The following is a 21,886-nucleotide window of genomic DNA, read 5'->3' on the forward strand; positions in this document are numbered from 1 at the left end:
AGGGGGTACGTAAAGAAATTAAGAGAGCAAAGAGTGGGAATGAAAAAACACTGGTGGGAAAAATAAAGAAAAATCCCAAGTGTTTTATAAGTATTTTAAGGGCATGAGGATAACCTGGATAAGTGGGGCACATTAGGGGCAAAAGTGGCAGTCTTCGCGTGGAACTGAAGACATAGGTGAGGTATTAAATGAGTATTTTGCATCTGTGTTCACAATGAAAAGGACAATGTAAGTATAGAAAGCAGGGAGGAACAGATCAGCATTGAGAGGGAGGATGTTCTACAGGACTTAAAAGTTGGTAAATCCCCAGGCCCAGTTGAAATGTATCTAAGGTTGCTGTGTGAGGCAAGGGACAAGATTGCAAGAAGTCTGTCGTAAATTTTCAAATCCTCTCCCCAAAAGAGGTGCGAGAGGATGGAAGACAGCTAATGTGGCATCATTATTCAAGAAGGAAAGTAGGGAAAAAAACAGGTAATTACAGGCTAATGAGTCCCTTTGGTTCAGAGCAGGAAAATTATTGGAAAAAATACTGAGGGAAAAAAATAATCTCCATTTGGAGAGGCAAGGATTAATCAAGGATAGTCAGCACGAGAATTTGGAACTCACAGCTTTAAAGAGTGGTAGAGGCAGAAACCCTCACAACATTTAAAAAGCATTTAGATGAACACTTGAAATGCCAGATCATATAAGGCTATGGACCAGGTATTGAAAAATGAGATCAGAATAGAATCATGGAATCCCTCCAGTACACAAGGAGGCCATTAGGCCCACTGCACCGACTCTCTGAAAGAGCAACCTACCTAGACCCACTCCCCCGGCCTATTCCCGTAACCTCAGCTAACCTACAAATCTTTGGACACTAAGGGGCAAGTTAGCTTGGCCAATCCACCTAACCCGCACATCTTTGGACTGTGGGAGGAAACCGGAGCACCCGGAAGAAACCCACACAGACACGGGGAGAAAGTGCAAACTCCACATAGTCACCCAAGGTTGGGATCAAACTCAGGTCCCTGGTGCTGTGAAGCAGCAATGCTAATCACTGTGCCACCATAGATAGGTGCTTGATGGCCAGCGCAGACACAATGGGCCAAAGATCCTCTTGCTGTGTTGTATAACTTTGACTGTCACCATGCAGCAGAAGTGGAGGTGTCTCACCATGGGCACAACAGGATAGGAGTGTCTCACCATGTGTGCAGAGGGAGTGACGGGTGTCTCACCATGCACGCGGCAGGAGTGAGGGATGCCTCACCATGGGCACAGCAGGACGAGTATCTCATCATGCGTGTGGCAGGAGTGAGAGGTCTCTCACCATGCACGCGGCGGGAGTGGGGGGTGTCTCACGATGCCCGCGACGGAAGTGGGTTTCTCACCATGCATACGGCAGGAGTGGGGGATGTCTCAGCATGCGTGCGGCAGGAGTGGGGGTGTCTCACCATGCAAGTGGCGGGAATGGGTGTCCCACCATGCACACGGTAGCACAGTGGTTACCACTGTTCCTTCACAGTGCCAGGGTCCCAGATTCGATTCCCGGCTTGGGTCACTGTCTGTGTGGAGTCTGCAAGTTTTCCCCATGTCTGCGTGGGTTTCTTCCGAAAGATCAGGGGCGAAATTCTCTGTTATCGGGGCAAAGTCCGCCGATCGGCGCAAAAAAAGGCGCAAATCCGACTTGCGTCACGTCGGAAAAATGGGTCGAAAGTCTCCGGCCCGAAATGGGCTAGCAGCGACGTGACGGGATCCACGCTTGCGCACGTGGTTCACACCGTGCAGCGTCATACACACCGCACGGTGTGACGGCTCATAAGGACGCGCTGCTCCCCCCCACCCAACCGGAACACCCGACTGGATGGCTGGCCGCCGCTCAGCCCTGAGGTTCGAGTCACGGGATGTGGAGGCGCTCCTGGACGCAGTGGAGCAGAGGAGGGACGCCCTGTATCCCGGGCACGGCCGCAGAGTTTCCCCACGCCACAGCCGGCGTCTGTGGAGGGAGGTGGCAGAGGTTGTCACCGCTCCCCCATATCCCCCCTCCCCATATCCCCCCTCCCACATATCCCCCCTCCCCATATCCCCCTCACCCATATCCCCCATATCCCCCCTCCGCCATATCCCCCCTCCCCCATATCCCCCCTCCCCATATCCCCCCTCCCCCATATCCCCCCTTCCCCATATCCCCCATATCCCCCCTCCCCCATACCCCCCTCCCCATATCCCCCATATCCCCCCTCCCCATATCCCCCCTCCCCCATATCCCCCATATCCCCCCTCCCCCATATCCCCCCTCCCCCATATCCCCCTCCCCATATCCCCCCTCCCCATATCCCCCCTCCCCCATGTCCCCCATATCCCCCTCTCCCATATCCCCCCTCCCCCGTATCCCCCATAACCCCCCTCCCCCATATCCCCCCTCCACCATATCCCCCATATCCCCAAGTGAATCCAGCCCTAACCTTAACCTCTGCAATGCACGCGCAACCGATGGCGTGCATTCATATACCTGCCTAACACTGTTGCCTTTTACCCCTGCCACCACCCCCACCCACCCCCCCGCCACAGGAGAAGCGCGCACACAACAATAGGGAGCATGTGAGGACTGGAGGAGGCCCCGCTGATGAGAGGCCACTGACCGAACACGAGGAAAGGGCCCTGGAACTGGCTGGCGGACCTGGCGACCGGGAGGTTGCTGATGCAGAGGTCGGGGGCATACTAGCAAGTGAGCCACCGACAGCCCGTCCCCATATCCCCCCTCCCCCATATCCCCCCTCCCCCATATCAACTGATCACTGCCTGCGTGTCTAACCATGCATGCTTCATTGTGTATCGCAGGAGCAAACGTCGAGGCACCCATCCCCGCAGATGCAGACCGCCCGCAGGATGCCCCTCGGAGGCCATGGGAGACGGAGAGACCCGGACCCTCCGGCATGCGACGCCCGCAGGATGCCCCTCGGAGGCCACGGGAGACGGAGAGACCTGGACCCTCCGGCATGCGACGCCCGCAGGATGCCCCTCGGAGGCCACGGGAGACGGAGAGACCCGGACCCTCCGGCATGCGATGCCCGCAGGATGCCCCTCGGAGGCCACGGGAGACGGAGAGACCCGGACCCTCTGGCATGCGATGCCCGCAGGATGCCCCTCGCACACCACGGGAGACGGAGAGACCTGGAGCAACAGGGAGACGACACCCCCGTCACGTGCGGGAGCGACGAGGCAGGCGTGTGCCACCCAGCGACGAGGGGGGCAGCCACAGGCCCCCGTCACATCCGAGCCAGGACAGCACTGCCCAGGTAGACGAAATACCGGACAGTGACTCAGAGTGGATGGGTGGAGACGAACCCCCACCCTAAAGTGCCATGGACTCAGAGTGGGACGAATAGCACGACACAACGCCACTGCTGTCACCAACACCCTCCACCATCGCAGAAACACTCACCTCGGTTGGGCACTTTAGTGATGAGGCGTCTGGTACACTCACTGGTGCGCACAACACAGCCGTCCCGGTACAGCAGGTGGAGGTAGGAGCAGCAGAGGTGCCGGGCGGTCGGAGGACAGCCCGGCCCAAGCGAACATCTGCCGCCCAGGTGGATCCCGGGTTCCTGGAGTTACCACACCCACCCATAGATCCGATGCAACCACCGACCCGGAGACGAGCGAAGAGGGTGACGGCCGGCTTGCGGCGGCTGCAGTCGCAGGTGGAGGAGTCCACCCGCGTCCAGGAGCTGGAAGTGGTGCCGGTCATGCGTGCCACCCAGGCCAACACCGCACGGGTGGCGTCCGCGATGGAGGCAATGGGTGCGACGGTGTCAGACATGGGGAACGGTTTGTGAGGCCTGGGGCTTTCCGTGCAGGCGGCGTCTGTGGCCCAGGACATGGCTGCCCTCTCACAGGAGGCCATGAGCCAGTGCCAGCGCCAGATGGCAGAGGCGCTCAACGCCATGGCCCAGTCTCAGCAGTCAATAGCCCAGTCTCTGCAGGCCATGGCCCAGTCTCTGCAGGCCATCGCTGAGGGCATCGGCGCCAGTGGCCATGTGCGAGCCGGCGTCGCACTGTCACAGACAGGGTTTGCCAACCCCCTGGGCTCCATGGCTACAAACCTGCAGACCCCTGACGATACCAGCACGGGCCTCCAGGACTGGCAGCGCCAGATGTCGGGGGGGCGTCGGATGGCCAGTCCGTTTACATCCCCCACCCATGTAGAGGCCTGGGGGCCATCGGGCACCCCGAGGGAGGAGGAGGTGGTGTGGTCCGTCCCGGCTCCCCCTGTAGGGGAGGTCCCGGAACACCGCAACACCTCGGACTCCCCCCCTTCCGTCCCAGGTGCATCGGGTGGGCAACGGGCAGGACAGGCTGGCAGCTCGCCATCCCAGTCGCATCTAGGCCAGGACGCCCCAGGAAACGGCCGCCAAAGGGATCCAGTGTCAGAGGGCAGGAATCACAGGAGTCCACCTCCAGTTCTGCTGTACCGTCTGGGGAACCACGTAGACGTAGTCAAAGGGCCCGTAAGGCCAAACAATTAGACACTGAGTAAGTTGGCACGGGTGCAGGGCACAGATGAGTTTTAGGGGCGAGGGCGCGTGCATGAACTCCTTTGGTTATTGAAGTCAATGTTACACCTACAGAAGCTGCCTTTGTGCTCTGTCCAAAGCGTGCGGGGGTGTCATGTACATTAAGCGCAAGTGTGTGTGTGAGGGGTGGTCTTACCTCAGCCCCAGGTGAGTCTGCCCCCTTCCCCCTGGCCCGCCATCAACATCCCCCCGGGCAGAGGACGGGACCGTGCGCTGCAGTGTCACAGCCGCATGCAGGGATGGTCCGGGTGGATGGTGGTACTGTGGCCATGGGTCAGACATAGTCCAACGATGTGGAGCCAGGAGCTCACCGCAGGGCGGGTTGTCATCATCCTCCATGGCCTCCAATAGACACGCGTCCACCCACAACTGTGTGAGCCCGGCCGTTGTAACGCAGGTGGATCGGCAATGGGGGGGGGGTGCATGCCGGTGGGGTGGGTGGGGTTGGGGAGGGGGGTGAGGGTGCTGGGTGGGTGGTTGGGTGGGGGGTGTGGGTGGTCGGCTGTTGCCATGGTGTGCGGTCTGTGGCCATACTACCCGATTCCCACGCCCATCTAGTCAGTGAAGCGGGCGGCTATCAGTCTGTCCCGTGCCCGCTGGGCCAGCCGGTAACGGTGGACAGCCACCCGCCTGTGTCTAGCCCGTCTGCCCTGACCATTGCCCCCATCCCCCTCATCTGGGGAGGACTGCGCCTCTTCCTGCTGCTCCTCCACTCCGCCCTCCTCTGCCTGCGGCACATCGCCCCTCTGTTGGGCTATGTTGTGCAGGACGCAGCACACCACAATGATGCGGCCGACCCTATCTGACCAATACTGGAGGACGCCCCCAGAGAGGTCCAGGTACCTGAAACGCATCTTCAGCACGCCAAAGCACCTCTCTATCACTCCCCTTGTCGCTACATGGGCATCATTGTAGCGGTTCTCCGCCTCATTGCGTGGCCTCCGTACAGGCGTCATCAGCCACGATCGCAATGGGTAGCCCCTGTCGCCCAGCAACCAGCCCCTCAGCCGGGGATGGCGTCCCTCGTACATGCCGGGGATGGATGACCGCGACAACACGTATGAGTCGTGTACACTGCCTGGCTAATGGGCGCAGATGTGCAGGATCATCATGCGGTGGTTGCAGACCACCTGTATGTTCATCGAATAGGTCCCCTTCCTATTGGTGAAGACGGCCCTGTTATCTGCAGGTGGCCGCACGGCGACGTGCATCCCATCGATCGCGCCCTGGACCATGGGGAACCCGGCCACGGCAGGGAAGCCCACGGCCTGGGCATCTTGGCTGGCCCGGTCCACAGGGAAGCGGATGTAGCGGTCCACAATGGCATAGATGGGCGTCTGTCACTGCCCGGATGCACCGATGCACCGATGTCTGCGATATGCCGGACAGGTCCCCACTCGGTGCCTGGAATGACTCCGTTGCATAAAAGTTCAGGGCAACCGTAACCTTGACGGACACGGGGAGAGGGTGTCCCCCGCCAGTGCCACGCGGTGGCAGGTGTGCCAGCAGGTGGCAGATGTGTGCCACGGTTTCCCGCCTCATCCGGAGTCTCCTCCTGCATTCCCGGTCCGTGAGGTCCTGGTATGACTGCCGGGGCCGGTACACACGGGGCGCCCTCGGGTGCCTCCGTTGCCGTGGGGCCGCAACGTTCTTCTCCCCCTCCTCGTCCTGTTGGTCAGGTGTCCCTCCAGCCTGGGCGGCTGCCGCCTGCCCCTCTGCGGCAGCCTGCGCCGCCTCTCTGGCACGCTCCTCCTCCTCCTCCTCATCCAGGGCAACATGGACATTAGCGGCTGCCGCCACGGCGGCCAACATCGCTGGATGATCGGAAAACATGACGGCCTGGTTGTGGGGGGGGGGAACAACGACATGTCATCATTGCCCATATCCCTTCCTTCCCCCCAGCCAGGTGGCATAGACCGCATGGGTCCAACTGTTGGAGGCTGGCACCTGGCCAGGTGGACCAACTCACTTGCCCCCCCATCCTCCTCCCCGGCACAGACCCCCCATCCCCCTCCCCGGCACGGACCCCCCCATCCTCCTCCCCGGCACGGACCCCAACCTCCTCCCCGGCACGGAACCCCCATCCCCCTCCCCGGCACGGACCCCCCCCCCCCCCACCCATCCCCCTCCCCGGCACGGACCCCAACCTCCCATCCTCCTCCCCGGCACGGACCCCCCATCCTCCTCCCCGGCACGGACCCCTCCATCCTCCTCCCCGGCGAGGACCCCAACCTCCTCCCCGGCACGGACCCCCCATCCCCCTCCCCGGCACGGACCCCCCCATCCCACTCCCCGGCACGGACCCCAACCTTCCATCCCCCTCCCCGGCACGGACCCCCCATCCCCCTCCCCGGCACGGACCCCCCCCATCCTCCTCCCCGGCACGGACCCCAACCTCCTCCCCGGCACGGACCCCCCATCCTCCTCCCCGGCACGGACCCCCCTCCCGGCACTCCCCCGGAGCCCAGCCCACTCTAACCACCCCCCCCCCCGCCGCACACACACACACACAACCCGAGACACACCTCTCCCCACACATTCAGACTGCGGCCACTCTATCGCCTGCCCAGCGGCCAACCCCCCAGGCCGTCACTCACCTCCACGCTGGTCGGCGTGAACCTGGAGCACAGGTTCACGCCGATGAAAAGGAGGTTTGATTTACGTCGACGTGAACGGTCATCACGTCGACGGGACTTCGGCCCATCCGGAAGGGAGAATATCGGCAGGCCGAAAATCGGCTGCCTTGCGCAGACCCATGCCATTCTCCGACGTCAGCGGCGCCATTAACGCCCCGCCGACTTTTCTCCCTTCGGAGACTTTGTCAACCGGCGGGGGCGGGATTCACAGCGGCCAACGGCCATTCTCCCACCCGCTGGGGGGTCGGAGAATGACGCCCGTGATGTTAGGTAATTTGGACATTCTGAATTCTCCCTCAGTGTATCTGAACAGGCACTGGAGTGTGGTGACTAGGGATTTTCACAGTAACTTCATTGCAGTGTTAATGTAAGCCTACTTGTTACATGTGGATGGTGGGGGACGGGGTGGGGGGACGGGGGATGGGGGGGGGGGGCGGAGACGGTTTAGTTGGACTGGGTTGGGTTGTGGATGTGAGTCCAGCCTGCGAGTTGGGAGGTGGGGGAGTTCTGTGTGGATGGGGGATCCTATGGGAGTTGGAAAATCACATTGGGGTTGTGATTAGGTGGGGTGTTTGAGAAGCCTGTGCAGGGATCAAGTCTGGGTATTTAAGATAGTTCATAAGAATTAGAAGAGGTTTTATTTCTTCTGACTTTTTCTGAGTAATTATTAGCGTAACCCTGGCCAATTTAAATTACTTTGTTGCATGGTTCACAGCACAGCATAATTGTCCAGGTGAAGTTAGTGATTCTTGACAGCTGCCGTGCAAATGCTTATCTGGGAACTTCCAAGAGATTCCCCAGCGCATCTGTGGGTACCTCCCAAATTCAATCCTGTGGAACGCAGCACTATGCCTCGAAATACATCATAATTGACCCTTTCTCGGTTATTACTGAACTATATATTTTACTGTTTTGATTGTACTAGGTGCAGACTCCTTTTTTAATGCACCATGCCACAAATACCTCCTCTAAAATACAATTGACCCTTCTCCAGTTATTATTGAAGTAGACAATGTTTTGATGTAGACAAAGTTCTGAAGAAGTCACTTGGACTCAATGTTAATATTGTTTCTCTCTCCACAGATGCTGCTAGACCTGCTGAGATTTTCCATCATTTTCTGTGGTCCTCGTGGGGGCTATGACACTCTTATAACAATCTAATCCCCAACTGTCCAACCCCCACAGAACTTTTTCCTGTCCCAACTTTGAAACTCCTCCAAACTTACCTTTTCCTGAAATTAGAGGATTTAGGCACAAGGGACTGCATACAGTCCCAACCCTGTGCATTGCAGCTTCTAGTGCTTCAGGGTTTGGAGAGCTGCTGGCCAAGCAATGACTGGACTTCTGCCCGAGTGAGGGGTGGAAGTTGCATCTGCAGCCATTTAACACTCATTGCAACATGAAATCAAAGCGTCTTGCCGACTGTTTGGATGGCATGATGGAAACCCCACCGTTCTGAACAGCCTGACCATTATTTCTTTTGAAGCAGTTCAGAGAATGTTCACTGGACTCATTCCTGGGATGAATGGTTTGTCTTATGAAGAAAGGTTGAACAGGTTAGCCTATAGCTTTGACAAAGGGTCACCTGGACTCGAAACATTAGCCCTTTTCTCTCTCGACAGATGCTTCCAGACCTGCTGAGATTTTCCAGCATTTTCTCTAAGGCCCATACCCATTGGAATTTAGAAGAATGAAATGTGATCTTATTAAAACATATAAGACCCTGAGGGGACTTGATAGTGTGGCTATCTGGAAAGTTTTTAGTTTGTGGAGGAGCCTAAAATGAGGGGATATTTTTTTTAAATAAGGGCGGAATTCTCCGTCGGCAGGATCCTCCACTTCACAGGCGGATTTTGCAACTGCGTGGGGGTGCCCACAATGAGAAGCTCCATTGGCCGGATGCCGGGACAGAGGATCCCGCTGACGGTGGGGGCTCATCGCAGCAGGAAACGGGTGCAGCGGGATGGGGAAACCCGCCCCCGAGGTCTCCTTTTTGAGACAGATACGAGCAGAAACATTTTCTCCCAAAGAGTCATTTATGTGTGGAATTCCCTTCCCAGAAAGTAGTGGAGGCTGGGCCTTGAAATTTATTTAATTGGCTCAAAGGGCCAAATGGTCTACCCCTGTTCCTGTGTTCCATAACCTCATAACAGTTCTAATGACATAATTTTGCCAAACTGCAGAGAGTATATATCCAGTTTACTCAGCCTCTCATAATACAACGTCTATCTCACCCAGGAACTAATCTAGTGACCATTTATTCTACCATCTCTAAGGCAAATATATCCATCCTCAAATATAAGAGACTAAAACCTGGCACAAACTGGTTTCACAAAAGTTTTGTTCAATTGTACCAAGACCTCCTTAAGCTTGCAAGAAAGATGAACATGCCATTGATTTTTTCGTTGATTGTTATACCTGCAGACTTTTCGAGTTCCTTGTATAATACACCCAAGTCTCTTTGATCTTTAACATTAAAAATGTTCACACCTTTTAAAAAAGACTCTACTTTTCTATCCTTAGTACCAAAGTGAACAACCTCATACTTCCCCACATTAGACTCCATTTGCAACCTTGTACCCCACTCTTTCAAGCTGTTTACATCTCTTGAAGAAGCCTTGTGTCCTCACAGCTTACATTCCTGCCTAATTGTGTAAAATCAGCAAATGTAGATATATTACTCTCAGTCTCTTTGTCAAAGTCATTCATGTGGAATGTAGATGGCTGAGGCCCCAGCACTGCTCCTTACAGCACTCCTGTAGTTACAATCTGCCGACTTGAAAGTGTCCCTTTTATTCTAATTTCCGCTTCCTGTCCATTCACCAATCTCTATCCTTTTACAATGCCCAACCCAAGGAGACCTTTGTGTATTAACCTTTAGTGCGGCAATTTGCTTGAATTTCTTCTGGAAATGTAAGTATTTAACTGGTTCCCCCTTACCTACCCTACAAGTTACATCCTCATCAAAACTCAAATAAATTAGTCAAGCATGATTTCCCTTTCGTGAATCCACATTGACTTTGCCGGATCATACTAAGAATTTCTACTTGCTTTAATGTTTCCTCAATAATATGTTCCAGCATTATCTCCATGTCAGGATATAGTTTCTGATTTTCGCCATCCCTCATTTCTTGAAATGCAGAGTTACAATTGCAAAGTTCCAAACCACTGGGGTCAATCTAGAATCTATGGAATTTTTGAAAATCATAATCAATGCATCCACAATCTCTCCAGCCTCCTTGTTGTAGAATGATTGGCTGTCGGGTGTCAGGTCGTGAGGATTTGTCAACTTTTTCTGCTTAAGGCTTCTCCAATACCTTTTCTTTAAGTTCCTCACGCTTATTAGCCTCTTGGACACCCTCTATTCCCAGTATGTAATTTGTGTATTCGACTGTGAATACAACTATTTCTTCAAGAACTCTGCCATTTCCTCATTCTCCATGATTATTCAAGTCCCCAAGCCGGAGTGAAAATGGTGGTGTTTTACACCAGGTAAACTGGAGCAAAACGGCCACCGATTCCCTGTTCCGGGGGGATGAGCAGCTCCCAGCTCTAGCTGCCAATATGGCCCGGAGCAATGCCGGGTCTGTGGCGGCGCATGCGTACACCAGCGCCCTCAGCAGCCACACTGTGCTTCATGGTGGACGCAGCCCGCAGACCCGGACCACAAAAATAGTCTCCTTCCTTCGGCCGCTCGCGTGCCCCAGACCCCCCCCCCCCCCTGCCCGCAGATCAGCCCTGCCCCGACTGTGGCAGTGCTGGACTGAGCCCCCAGCCACCACACTGAGTTTACGACGGGTGAGACCACACGTGTTCCACGCCGTCGGGAACCCGGCCAGTCGGGATGGAGCATCGCGGGGCGGGCCTCAGGCAATGACCTGGAGTATGCCGCTTTTCAGGGGCTGGAGCATCGAGAAAGCAGCGCCACCCCCCGATTTTGGTGTCATTGGGGATTCTCCGCACCGTCGCTGAATGCAATTTCAGCGTCAGGGATCGGAGAATCCAGCCCCAAGTCTCTGCCTGAAAGGGATCAATGTTCACTTTAGCCATCCTCCTGTTATACTTCTAAAATATCGTGGATGAGATTCTCCATCGGCGTGATTCTCTGTTGTGCCGTCAGCGCACCCACACTCTCAGGTTACCCGGCGGCTTGGAGTGGCCACAGTGGGAAATCCCATTGGTAGGTGGCGGGAACGGAGAACCCCACTGCCAATGAGGGTGCACCACCGAGGAACACGTGGCTGGCGGACAGGAGAATCCCACCCCATATATCTGATTTTATATTCATGGCTGGTTTACTCTCATTCTAATTCTTTCCTTTTGGTAACTTTGTGAGCGCCCTTTAATGGTTGCTAAAACACTCTCAATTCTCAATGTATTTTTGAACACTTGAATTATTTTTATTAATGCTTTGTACTGTATATTTACTGCTATACGTTTTGATCTATTCACCCAATCAGCCTGAGCCAACTCTCGTCACATACCTATCCCAAGGCAATTGGTATAGCTTTGACAAAGGGTCACCTGGACTTGAAAAATTAGGGGCGTCATTCTCCGACCCCCCCGCCGGGTCGGAGAATGGCCGTTGGCCGCCGTGAATCCCGCCCCCGCCGAAGTCTCCGCTCTCGGAGATTGGGCGGGGGCGGGAATCGGGCCACGCCGGTTGGCGGGACCCCCCGTTCAATTCTCCGGCCCGGATGGGCCGAAGTCCCGCCCAGGAATTGCCTGTCCCGCCGACGTAAATCAAACCTGGTATTTACCGGCGGGACCAGGCGGCGTGGGCGGACTCCGGGGTCCTGGGGGGGGGCGCGGGGCGATCTGACCCCGGGGGGTGCCCCCACGGTGGCCTGGCCCGCGATCGGGGCCCACCGATCCGCGGGCGGGCCTGTGCCGTGGGGGCACTCTTTCCCTTCCGCCTCCGCTACGGCCTCCACCATGGCGGAGGCGGAAGAGACTCTCCCCACTGCGCATGCGCGGGAAACTGACAACGGTCGCAGACGCTCCCGCGCATGCGCTGGGAAACTGACAGCAGCCGCTGACGCTCCCGCGCATGCGCCGCATTTCCGCGCCAGCTGGCGGGGAAACAAACGCCATTTCCGCCAGCTGGCGGGGCGGAAATCCCTCCGGCGTCGGCCTCGCCCCTCAATGTTGGGGCTAGGCCGCGAAAGATGCGGAGCATTCCGCACCTTTGGGCCGGCGCGATGCCCGTCTGATTGGCGCCTTCTTTGGCGCCAGTCAGCGGACATCCCGCCGTTGGGGGAGAATTTCGCCCTAGCTCTTTAAACGACCACTAAAGCGAGGTTGTAGTCCAACTGAAGGCTTTAATAAGCTAGATGTTTCCCCCAGCAGCTCAGGTACAGAATGAAGGCTGCTGGGGCGGCACGGGCTCTTATACCCCGCCTGGCAGGGCGGAGCTACCATACAGCTTGACCAATAGGAAGCATACAATATCTACCAATGGTGTTCCAGCATTACCAGGTACCGTAATACCTCTACACAGACTACCACATTCACCCCCTGTTAAAAAGCAGTCCGGCGGGGGTGGTGGCTTGATACTACAACACGGTAACGTGGTAGAATTATAATTATGGAGGCACCGTAATACCTCCGTCGGGCGTTTTGTAACTATTAACTATTTACAATTCATGATTCATAATTAGCTGTACACTTTAAAATGAAGCAATCAGTCGATCGGGGGCCCTGGTCGTCCTCTGTGATCGTCGAAGCTTCGGTGGTGACTCCGGTGGAGGCTCGGGCGTCTGTGACTCCGGGAACGTGGCCTTGATCTCTGTGACAGCTTCGACACCCTTAGACGGCGCTGGTGGGGAAAACGATTGACCTGGGAAGGGAGCGTCTGTGGGGTACATTGGTGGGTGGAGGGGCCTAAACGGGGCTGGCGGAAGGACCGATCCTCCTGTAAGGTGCACTGGTGGAAGGGAGGGTGGGACTGGTGGCTGGGGTGTGCGTGGGGCTCCGGCGGGCACCAGGTCTCGTAGGGAGACTGTATCTTGTCGGCCATCGGAGTACGGCAAGCGTACTGGGGGTTAGCGTGGAGACCATGGACCCTCTCGACCAACGGGTCCGACATGCGCGCCCGCACGTGTTTTCAGAGCAGGATGGGTCCGGGAGCTGCCAGCCAGGTCGGGAGCGAGGTCCCAGGAGAGGACTTCCTGGGGAAGACAAGGAGATGTTCGTGAGGTGTCTGGTTAGTTGTGGTACAAAGCAGTGACCGGATGGAGTGGAGGGCATCTGGGAGGACTTCCTGCCAGCGGGAGACTGGGAGATTCCTGGACCGTAGGGCCAGTAGGACGGTCTTCCAGACCGTTCCGTTCTCCCTCTCTACCTGTCCGTTACCCCGGGGGTCGTATCTGGTCGTCCTGCTCGAGGCGATGCCCTTGCTGAGCAGGAATTGATGCAGTTCGTCGCTCAGAAAGGAGGATCCCCTATCACTATGCATGTAAGCGGGGAACCCGAACAGTGCAAAGATGCTATGGAGGGCCTTGATGACGGTGGTTGCGGTCATGTCGGGGCAGGGGATGGCGAATGGCAACCAGGAGTACTCGTCAATCACGTTCACGAAGTACGTGTTGCGGTCGGTGGAGGGGAGGGGGCCTTTGAAGTCCATGCTGAGGCGTTCAAAGGGATGGGAAGCCTTTATCAGGTGCGCTTTCTCTGGCCGGTAGAAGTGCGGTTTGCACTCCGCGCAGATATGGCAGTCCCTGGTGGCTGTCCTGACCTCCTCGATGGAGGAGGGCAGGTTGCGGGTCTTGATAAAGTGGAAAAAGCGGATGACCCCCGTGTGGCAGAGGCCCTCGTGGAGGGCTCGGAGGCGGTCCACTTGTGGGGGGACACATGTGCTGCGGAACAGGGCATCAGGAGGCTCGTTTGGCTTCCCGGGATGATGCAAGATCTCGTAGTTGTAGGTGGAGAGTTCGATCCTTCACCGCAAGATCTTATCGTTTTTTATCTTGCCCCGCTGTGCATTATCGAACATGAAAGCAACTGACCGTTGGTCAGTGAGGATAGTGAATCTCCTGCTGGCCAGGTAATGCCTCCAATGTCGCACAGCTTCTACTATGGTCTGGGCCTCCTTTTCGACTGAGGAGTGGCGGATTTCGGAAGCATGGAGGGTACATGAGAAGAAGGCCACAGGTCTGCCCGCTTGGTTGAGGGTGGCCGCCAGAGCTACGTCAGACACGTCGCTCTCGACCTGGAAGGGGAGGCATCGTGCATCGTGGCGTGCATCGTGGCCTTTACAATGTCCATTTTGATGCGGCTGAAGGCCTGGCGGGCCTCTATCGACAGGGGAAAAGCTGTGGATTGGATCAGGGGACGGGCCTTGTCCACATAGTTGGGGTCCCACTGGGCATAGTAACTGAAAAACCCTAGGCAGCGCTTCAGGGCCTTGGAGCAGTGAGGGAGGGGTAACTCCATAAGGGGGCGCATGCACTCAGGGTCGGGGCCTATAACTCCATTTCGCAATACGTAGCCAAGGATGGCTAGGCGGTCGGTGTTGTATGTAAGGTTAAGGATCTTTGCGGTCTGGAGGAATTTTCGGAGGTTGGTGTCGTGGTCCTGCTGGTCGTGGACGCAGATGGTGACATTATCGAGATACGGGAATGTTGCCCATAAACCGTACCGGTCAACCATTTGGTCCATCTCGCGCTGGAAGACCGAGACCCCGTTAGTAACACCGAAGGGAACCCTTAAGAAGTGATAGAGCCGCCCATCTGCCTCGAAGGCAGTGTATTTGCGGTCACTAGTGCGGATGGGGAGCTGGTGGTAGGCGGACTTAAGATCCACCGTGGAGAAGACCTTGTAATGCGCGATCCTGTTTACCAGGTCGGATATGCGGGGGAGAGGGTACGCGTTCAGCTGGGTAAACCTGTTGATGGTCTGACTGTAGTCGATGACCATCCAATGCTTCTCCCCGGCCTTTACCACCACTACTTGGGCTCTCCAGGGACTGTTGCTAGCTTCAATGACTCCTTCCTTCAGTAGCCTTTGGACCTCTGACCTAATAAAGATCCGATCCTGGGCACAGTACCATCTGCTCCTGGTGGCGACGGGTTTGCAATCCGGGGTGAGGTTCGCTAACAGTGAATGCAGATCGACCTTGAGGGTTGCGAGGCTGCAGACAGCGTGGGGGGGGGGGGGGGGCAGTATAGGGGCGCCTAATTTGAAAGTTAGACTTTGGAGATTACACTGGAAGTCTAAACCTAGGAGTGTGGCTGCACAGAGGTGGGGAAGGACGCAGAGCCGGTAATTTTTAAACTCCCTTCCCTGGACTGTGAGGTTTGCTACACAAAACCCCTTTATCTCTACTGAGTGGGAACCGGAGGCCAGGGAGATTTTTTGATTAACGGGGTGGACGAGGAGAGAACAGCGCCTTACTGTATTGGGGTGTACGAAGTTCCCCGTGCTCCCAGAGTCGATTAAGCAGGATGTCCCGTGCCCATTAATTAGTACTGTCGTTGTAGCAGTTGAGAGTGTTCGAGGCCGGGACTGATCCAGAGTCACCGAGGCTAATCTCAGCAGTTGAGTGTTCTCTTCGGGCGGTGTGTGGTCAGCCGAGCTGGGGTCCTGGGAGTCCATGTAAGATGGCAGCTCCGATTGGTTGCACATGGCTGGGGGTACACAAAATGGCGGCGCCCATCCATTGAACGTGGCGACCACGGGACAAGATGGCGGTGCCCGGGGGCCGCACGTGGCCCTGGAGTAGGAAGATGGCGGCGCCTGCTGGCCGCATGGGGACCATGGAGAGGTTTGTGGTGGCGGTCCGCATTCGCCGCAGGAGACCGCAGCGACCACACGGGCCTGGCATACCACCATGAAATGCCCCTTTTTATCACATCCCTTGCAGGTGGATGCGCGGGCCGGGCAGCGCTGGCGGGGGTGCTTGGCCTGCCCGCAAAAGTAGCAGCGGGGCCCCCCGGGGTTGCCAGGCCGCCTTGCAGCACAAGCTTGTGGGGGGATGGGGGATGTCTCGGGGTCGGCTGCGGAGGGGTTCCACGCTGCCCAGGGGCTGTTGCGCGGTCGGGAACGTTAGCGCGGGCTTTTCTGGAGGCCATGTCCAGGGAGCCGGCAAGGGCCCGTGCCTCCTTGAGGCCTAGGGTGTCTTTTTCCAGCAATCGCTGGCGGATCTGGGAGGACAGCATACCTGCCACGAAAGCATCCCGGATCAAGAGTTCTGTGTGGTCGCTCGCCGAAACTTGTGGGCAGCTTCAGTTTCTCCCCAACACCAGGAATGCATGGTAGAATTCTTCCAGCGATTTCCGAGGGATTTCTCGCCTCGTTGATAGCAGATGTCGTGCTTAGACCTTGTTTTCTGGGCGGATATAATGTCCTTTTAGCAGCTCTATTGCCGCATCGAAGTCTTCCTCGTCCTCGATGAGGGTGCAAATTTCCGGGCTCACCCTCGAGTGCAGGACTTGCATTTTCTGTTCTCCTGTGGGTGTGTTTTCGGCTGTTCCAAGATATCCTTTAAAACATGCCAGCTAGTGCTTGAAGATTGCCGCAGAGTCCGCCGCGTGGGGGCTGAGTTGCAGACACTCCGGCTTGATTTGTAGCTCCATCCTTTTACATCTAGCTTATTAAATTGATGCACGATCAATGACCACTAAAGCGAGGTTGTAGTCCAACTGAAGGCTTTAATAAGCTAGATGTTTCCCCCAGCAGCTCAGGTACAGAATGAAGGCTGCTGGGCCGGCACGGGCTCTTATACCCTGCCTAGCAGGGCGGAGCTACCATACAGCTTGACCAATAGGAAGCATACAATATCTACCAATGGTGTTCCAGCATTACCAGGTACTGTAATACCTCTACACAGACTACCACATAGGTGGCGGGAACGGAGAACCCCACTGCCAATGAGGGTGCACCACCGAGGAACACGTGGCTGGCGGACAGGAGAATCCCACCCCATATATCTGATTTTATATTCATGGCTGGTTTACTCTCATTCTAATTCTTTCCTTTTTAGTAACTTTGTGAGCGCCCTTTAATGGTTGCTAAAACACTCTCAATTCTCAATGTATTTTTGAACACTTGAATTATTTTTATTAATGCTTTGTACTGTATATTTACTGCTATACATTTTGATCTATTCACCCAATCAGCCTGAGCCAACTTTCGTCTCATACATATCCCAAGGCAATTGGTATAGCTTTGACAAAGGGTCACCTGGACTTGAAAAATGAGCTCTTTTCTCTCCCTTCAGATGCTGCCAGACCTGCTGAGATTTTCCAGAATTTTCTCTTTTGGTTCCAAGGCAATTGGCCTTGTTTAAGATTTTTGGTTGGGACTGGGGTATATCAATTGTATACTTAACATGGAATTGGATCCTTTACAAGGGACTACTAATCAAACCTACTTCATTACACAATGCTTGATCTCAGATAGTTTTACCTCGAGTTGGTTCCAGAAAGAGTGTGTTCCAGGAAATAAAGCATTTACAGACTCATCTTCTACACTACTTTGATTTCTTCAGTCTTTATGAATAATAAAATCTCCACAAATATTGCATTGTCTTTGTTACAGGGTCCAGTTGTTTGAGTATTATTGAAAGAAAGAGACATGTCAACATTTTCATCATGCAATCATCAGGATACTTCACAAGAGTACCAGTATAAATGGAAAACAACTTGTACTGAATGAGAAGAAAATTCTGATTGGATGTCAAGTGGACCTTGAATGGTGGATGCTTTGGCATGAAGAATGTGGCAATTGATGGTGACTGACAGATAGCTGCCAAGCATTGTTTGAAATTTAGGCCAGGCAGCTTGACGTTGATTGGTCAAAGTAAGGCCTGGGAATGAATCAGCGAAAGGCTCTCACTTACTTACGATATAACGTAGAACATAAAATTCTGGATAAACTCAAAAGATCTGGGGCAAAATTCTCCGACCCCCCGCCGGGTCGGAGAATCGCCAGGGGCTGGCGTGAATCCCGCCCCTGCCGGTTGCCGAAGTCTCCGGCACCAGAGATTCGGCGGGGGTGGGAATCGCGGCGCGCTGGTTGGCGGGCCCCCCCCCGCTCGATTCTCCGGCCCGGATGGGCCGAAGTCCCGCCGCTAAAATGCCTGTCCCGCCGGCGTAAATTAAACCACCTACCTTACCGGCGGGACAAGGCGGCGGGGGCGGGCTCCGGGGTCCTGGGGGGGGCGCGGGGCGATCTGGCCCCGGGGGGTGCCCCCACGGTGGCCTGGCCCGCGATCGTGGCCCACCGATCTGCGGGCGGGCCTGTGCCGTGGGGGCATTCTTTCCCTTCCGCCTCGGCCACGGTCTCCACCATGGCGGAGGCAGAAGAGACTCCCTCCACTGCGCATGCGCGGGAATGCTGTCAGCGGCCACTGATGCTCCCGCGCATGCGCCGCCTGGAGATGTCATTTCCGTGCCAGCTGGCGGGGCACCAAAGGCCTTTTCCGCCAGCTGGCGGGGCGGAAATTCGTCCGGCGCCGACCTAGCTCCTTAATGTTGGGGCTCGGCCCCCATAGATGCGGAGCATTCCGCACCTTTTGGGTGGCACGATGCCCGTCTGATTGGCGCCGTTTTGGGCGCCAGTCAGCGGACATGGCGCCGTTTCCGGGGAATTTTGTCCCTGATCTGTGGAGAGAAACAGAGTTAACAGATGTGATTCTCTGGCCTTCCAGATGCATGTCCAGGATTCTCAGAAATCCCGGCCAAGTGTTGATGCCGGTATCAAAACCGGCGCAGGTGACGCCGGCGTCAACAGGCCTCCAGGCCCAGTCATTCTCCCTGTCCTCGGGGGCTAGAACGGCGCCGGAGTGCTGTGCGCTGCTCTGGCGCCGAAAGCCGACCCACCATGGCACAAGACAGGAGTGTGGTGGAATACTCTCCACTTGCCTGGATGAGTGCACCTCCAATAGCACTCAAGAAGCTTGACACCATGCAGGACAAAGCATCCCACTTGATTGGAACCCAATCCACAAACACACAGAAAGTGGCAGCAATATGTACCATCTCCAAGATGCACTGTGAGGACTCACCAGGTAGCACCTTCCAAACCCACAACCATTACCATCTAGAATGACAAGGGCAGCAGACATATGGGAACACCACCACCAAGATTGCACTTCAAGCCACACATTATCCTGACTTGGAACTGTATCACCGCCATTGCTTCACTGTTGCTGGAACACCCTCTCAAACAGCACTGTGGGTGTGCCAATAGTGTCCACATTAACTCTTACCATCTTTTACAGATGCATCATAGAAAGCATCCTATCTTCCTGCATCACAGCCTGGCATGGCAACTGCTTGGCCCAAGACCGCAAGAATCTTCAGAGAATCATGAACACCGCCCAGTCCATCACATGAACCTGCCTCCCATCCATTGTCTCCATCTACACTTCCCGCTGCCTGGGGAAAGGGAGCAGCATAATCACAGACCCCTCCCACCCGACTTACTCACTCTTCCAACTTCTTCCATCAGGCAGGAGATACAAAAGTCTGAGAACACGCACAAACGGACTCAAAAACAGCATCTTCCGCACTGTTACCAGACTCCTAAACGACCCTCTTATGGACTGACATGATTAACACTACACCCCTGTATGCTTCACCTAATGCCGGTGTTATGTAGTTACATTGTATGCCTTGTGTTGCCCTATTATATATTTTCTTCTCTTTTCATGTACTCGATGATCTGTGGAGCTGCTCGCAGAAAAATACTTTTCACTGTACAGCAGTGTCAATTTTGGGCAGCACGGTAGCACAAGTGATTAGCACTGTGGCTTCACAGCGCCAGGGTCCCAGGTTCAATTCCCCGCTGGGGCACTGTCTGTGCGGAGTTTGCACGTTCTCCCCGTGTCCGCGTGGGTTTCCTCCGGGTGCTCCGGTTTCCTCCCACAGTCCAAAGACGTGCAGGTTAGGTGGATTGGCCATGATAAATTACCCGTAGTGTCCATAAGGGTTGGGAGGGGTTATTGGGTTGCGGGGATAAGGTGGAAGTGAGGGATTAATGTGGGTCGGTGCAGACTCGATGGGCCGAATGGCCTCCTTCTGCACTGTATGTTCTATGTAATTCTATGTACCTCGGTACACATGACAATAAACAAAATCCACATCCAACACCATATGGGCGACAATGGTTCAAAAAAGCAGCTCACCACCGCACTTCCTGAAGAGCAATAAAGAATAGGCAATAAATGCTCGCCAGACAGAAATGTCCACATACCATGAATGAAGAAAACAAAAATCAGTCTGAGAACAACCAAGAAGTGAAACTCCAGGCAGAACAACAGACTGTTCCATGAAGCCTGTCACTGCTGGAAGATTTACTACTATCACCTGCAGAACCAACCCAGTATCTGAGCCTACTTAAACATGCGGTATCAGAACCAACTACAAAGCAAACTCTGATCTTCAGCCAGCAGAACTCAACTCTCTCTGTTAAAGAATTCCTCATTGAACCCAGACACAGGAAATCATGTGAACTAATATCCATTTCTGTGGTTCGTGTTCTTTTGCTATTCATAATTGTAAAAGTATATTTTTGATTCCCCTTTTGAAGTCGGTATGTGTATTGGAATGGGAAATTGTGAACGCTCCTGCCCTGGATTTTGAATACAGAATAAACTAATCTGAGTTCATCATAATTTTAGTTTGCTGTGGGTTGTTGGTAAATTGGGAAGTGGATGACCACATACTTTAAAAATAATTCAAAACACCTTGGGCCGGGATTCTGTAATCCCGGTGTGGGTTGGAGAATTGGCGGGGGGGGAAGGGGGGTGTGGGCGTGATTCACGGTTACCGGAGAATCGGCACCATTAGCGCCAGCGCGGTCGGCGCGGCGCCGGTCGGGGGCTGCTCGACGCGGCCCCGCCAGTGATTCTCCGCGCAGGATGGGCCGAGTGGCCGCCGAGATAGGCCGAGTCCCGCTGGCGCCGTTCACATGTGGTTCTGCCCAGCAGGACCTCGGCGTCCATCCTGCGGGGAGCGGCCTGGTGGGGAGGAGAGGGGGGCCTGACCCCGGGGGGGGGGCCTCCACCGTGGCCTGGCCCGCGATTAGGGCCTACCGATTGGTGGGCCGGCTTCTCCTGGTGGTGGCCTCTTTTACTCCGCGCCAGGCCCCTATAGCACTACGCCATGTTGCATCGGGGCTGGCGCGGAGAAGGAAACTAGCCCGCATGCTTGAGATCGCGCCGGTCATAATGCGGATGCACGAATTCGCGCCAGCCGTAGCGCGCATGCGCAGACCTGCGGCACCCATTTGACGCCGGTATCGGCAGCTGGAGCTGCGTGAGTCGCTCCGGTGCCGTGCTGGCATCCTGTAGGGTGCAGGATCGCTGATTCTGGGGGCCTGTTGACACCGTCGTAAAACGCGTCAACACTTAGCCTCAGGATCAGAGAATCCCGCCCCATATTCTGCAGAAAAAAAATATTTTGGAGCTTTAAACACTAAACCTAGCACTCATAATATGCTCAGCTTTCAACACTTGGAAACATAAACAATGCAGCCTTTGGAAACTGGGAAAAAAGCAGATGGCCTTTTTTCTAAACTACACCCAATGTCCTGAGAATCAGAGCAATTCAGGAACAACGAGCTGTGTCTTTCACTTTCAGGAAAACTGTTTTGTTCTTAATTTTAAAAGGCTCTGGCTATTTAAATCACTTCTGATCATTACCATTAGAGATCCGAAGCAACATTTCCTTCAATTTGGATTGCATAAGA

General features: G+C 55.3%; 1 protein-coding gene across 1 annotated transcript in view; it reads right to left on the bottom strand.

The window, feature by feature from the left end:
• Positions 1 to 21,886, bottom strand: part of LOC140430269 (uncharacterized) — a 144,547-nt gene that overhangs the window by 71,503 nt on the left and 51,158 nt on the right. The window contains exons 2-3 of the mRNA XM_072517693.1: positions 9,547 to 9,658; positions 8,419 to 8,424 (exon numbers count right to left, since the gene is read on the bottom strand). Coding sequence (XP_072373794.1) covers positions 8,419 to 8,424; positions 9,547 to 9,658 — 118 coding nt within the window. The remainder of the gene's footprint in view (positions 1 to 8,418; positions 8,425 to 9,546; positions 9,659 to 21,886) is intronic.

The sequence above is a fragment of the Scyliorhinus torazame genome, chromosome 10, assembly GCF_047496885.1.
Source record: "Scyliorhinus torazame isolate Kashiwa2021f chromosome 10, sScyTor2.1, whole genome shotgun sequence".
Taxonomy (NCBI): domain Eukaryota; kingdom Metazoa; phylum Chordata; class Chondrichthyes; order Carcharhiniformes; family Scyliorhinidae; genus Scyliorhinus; species Scyliorhinus torazame.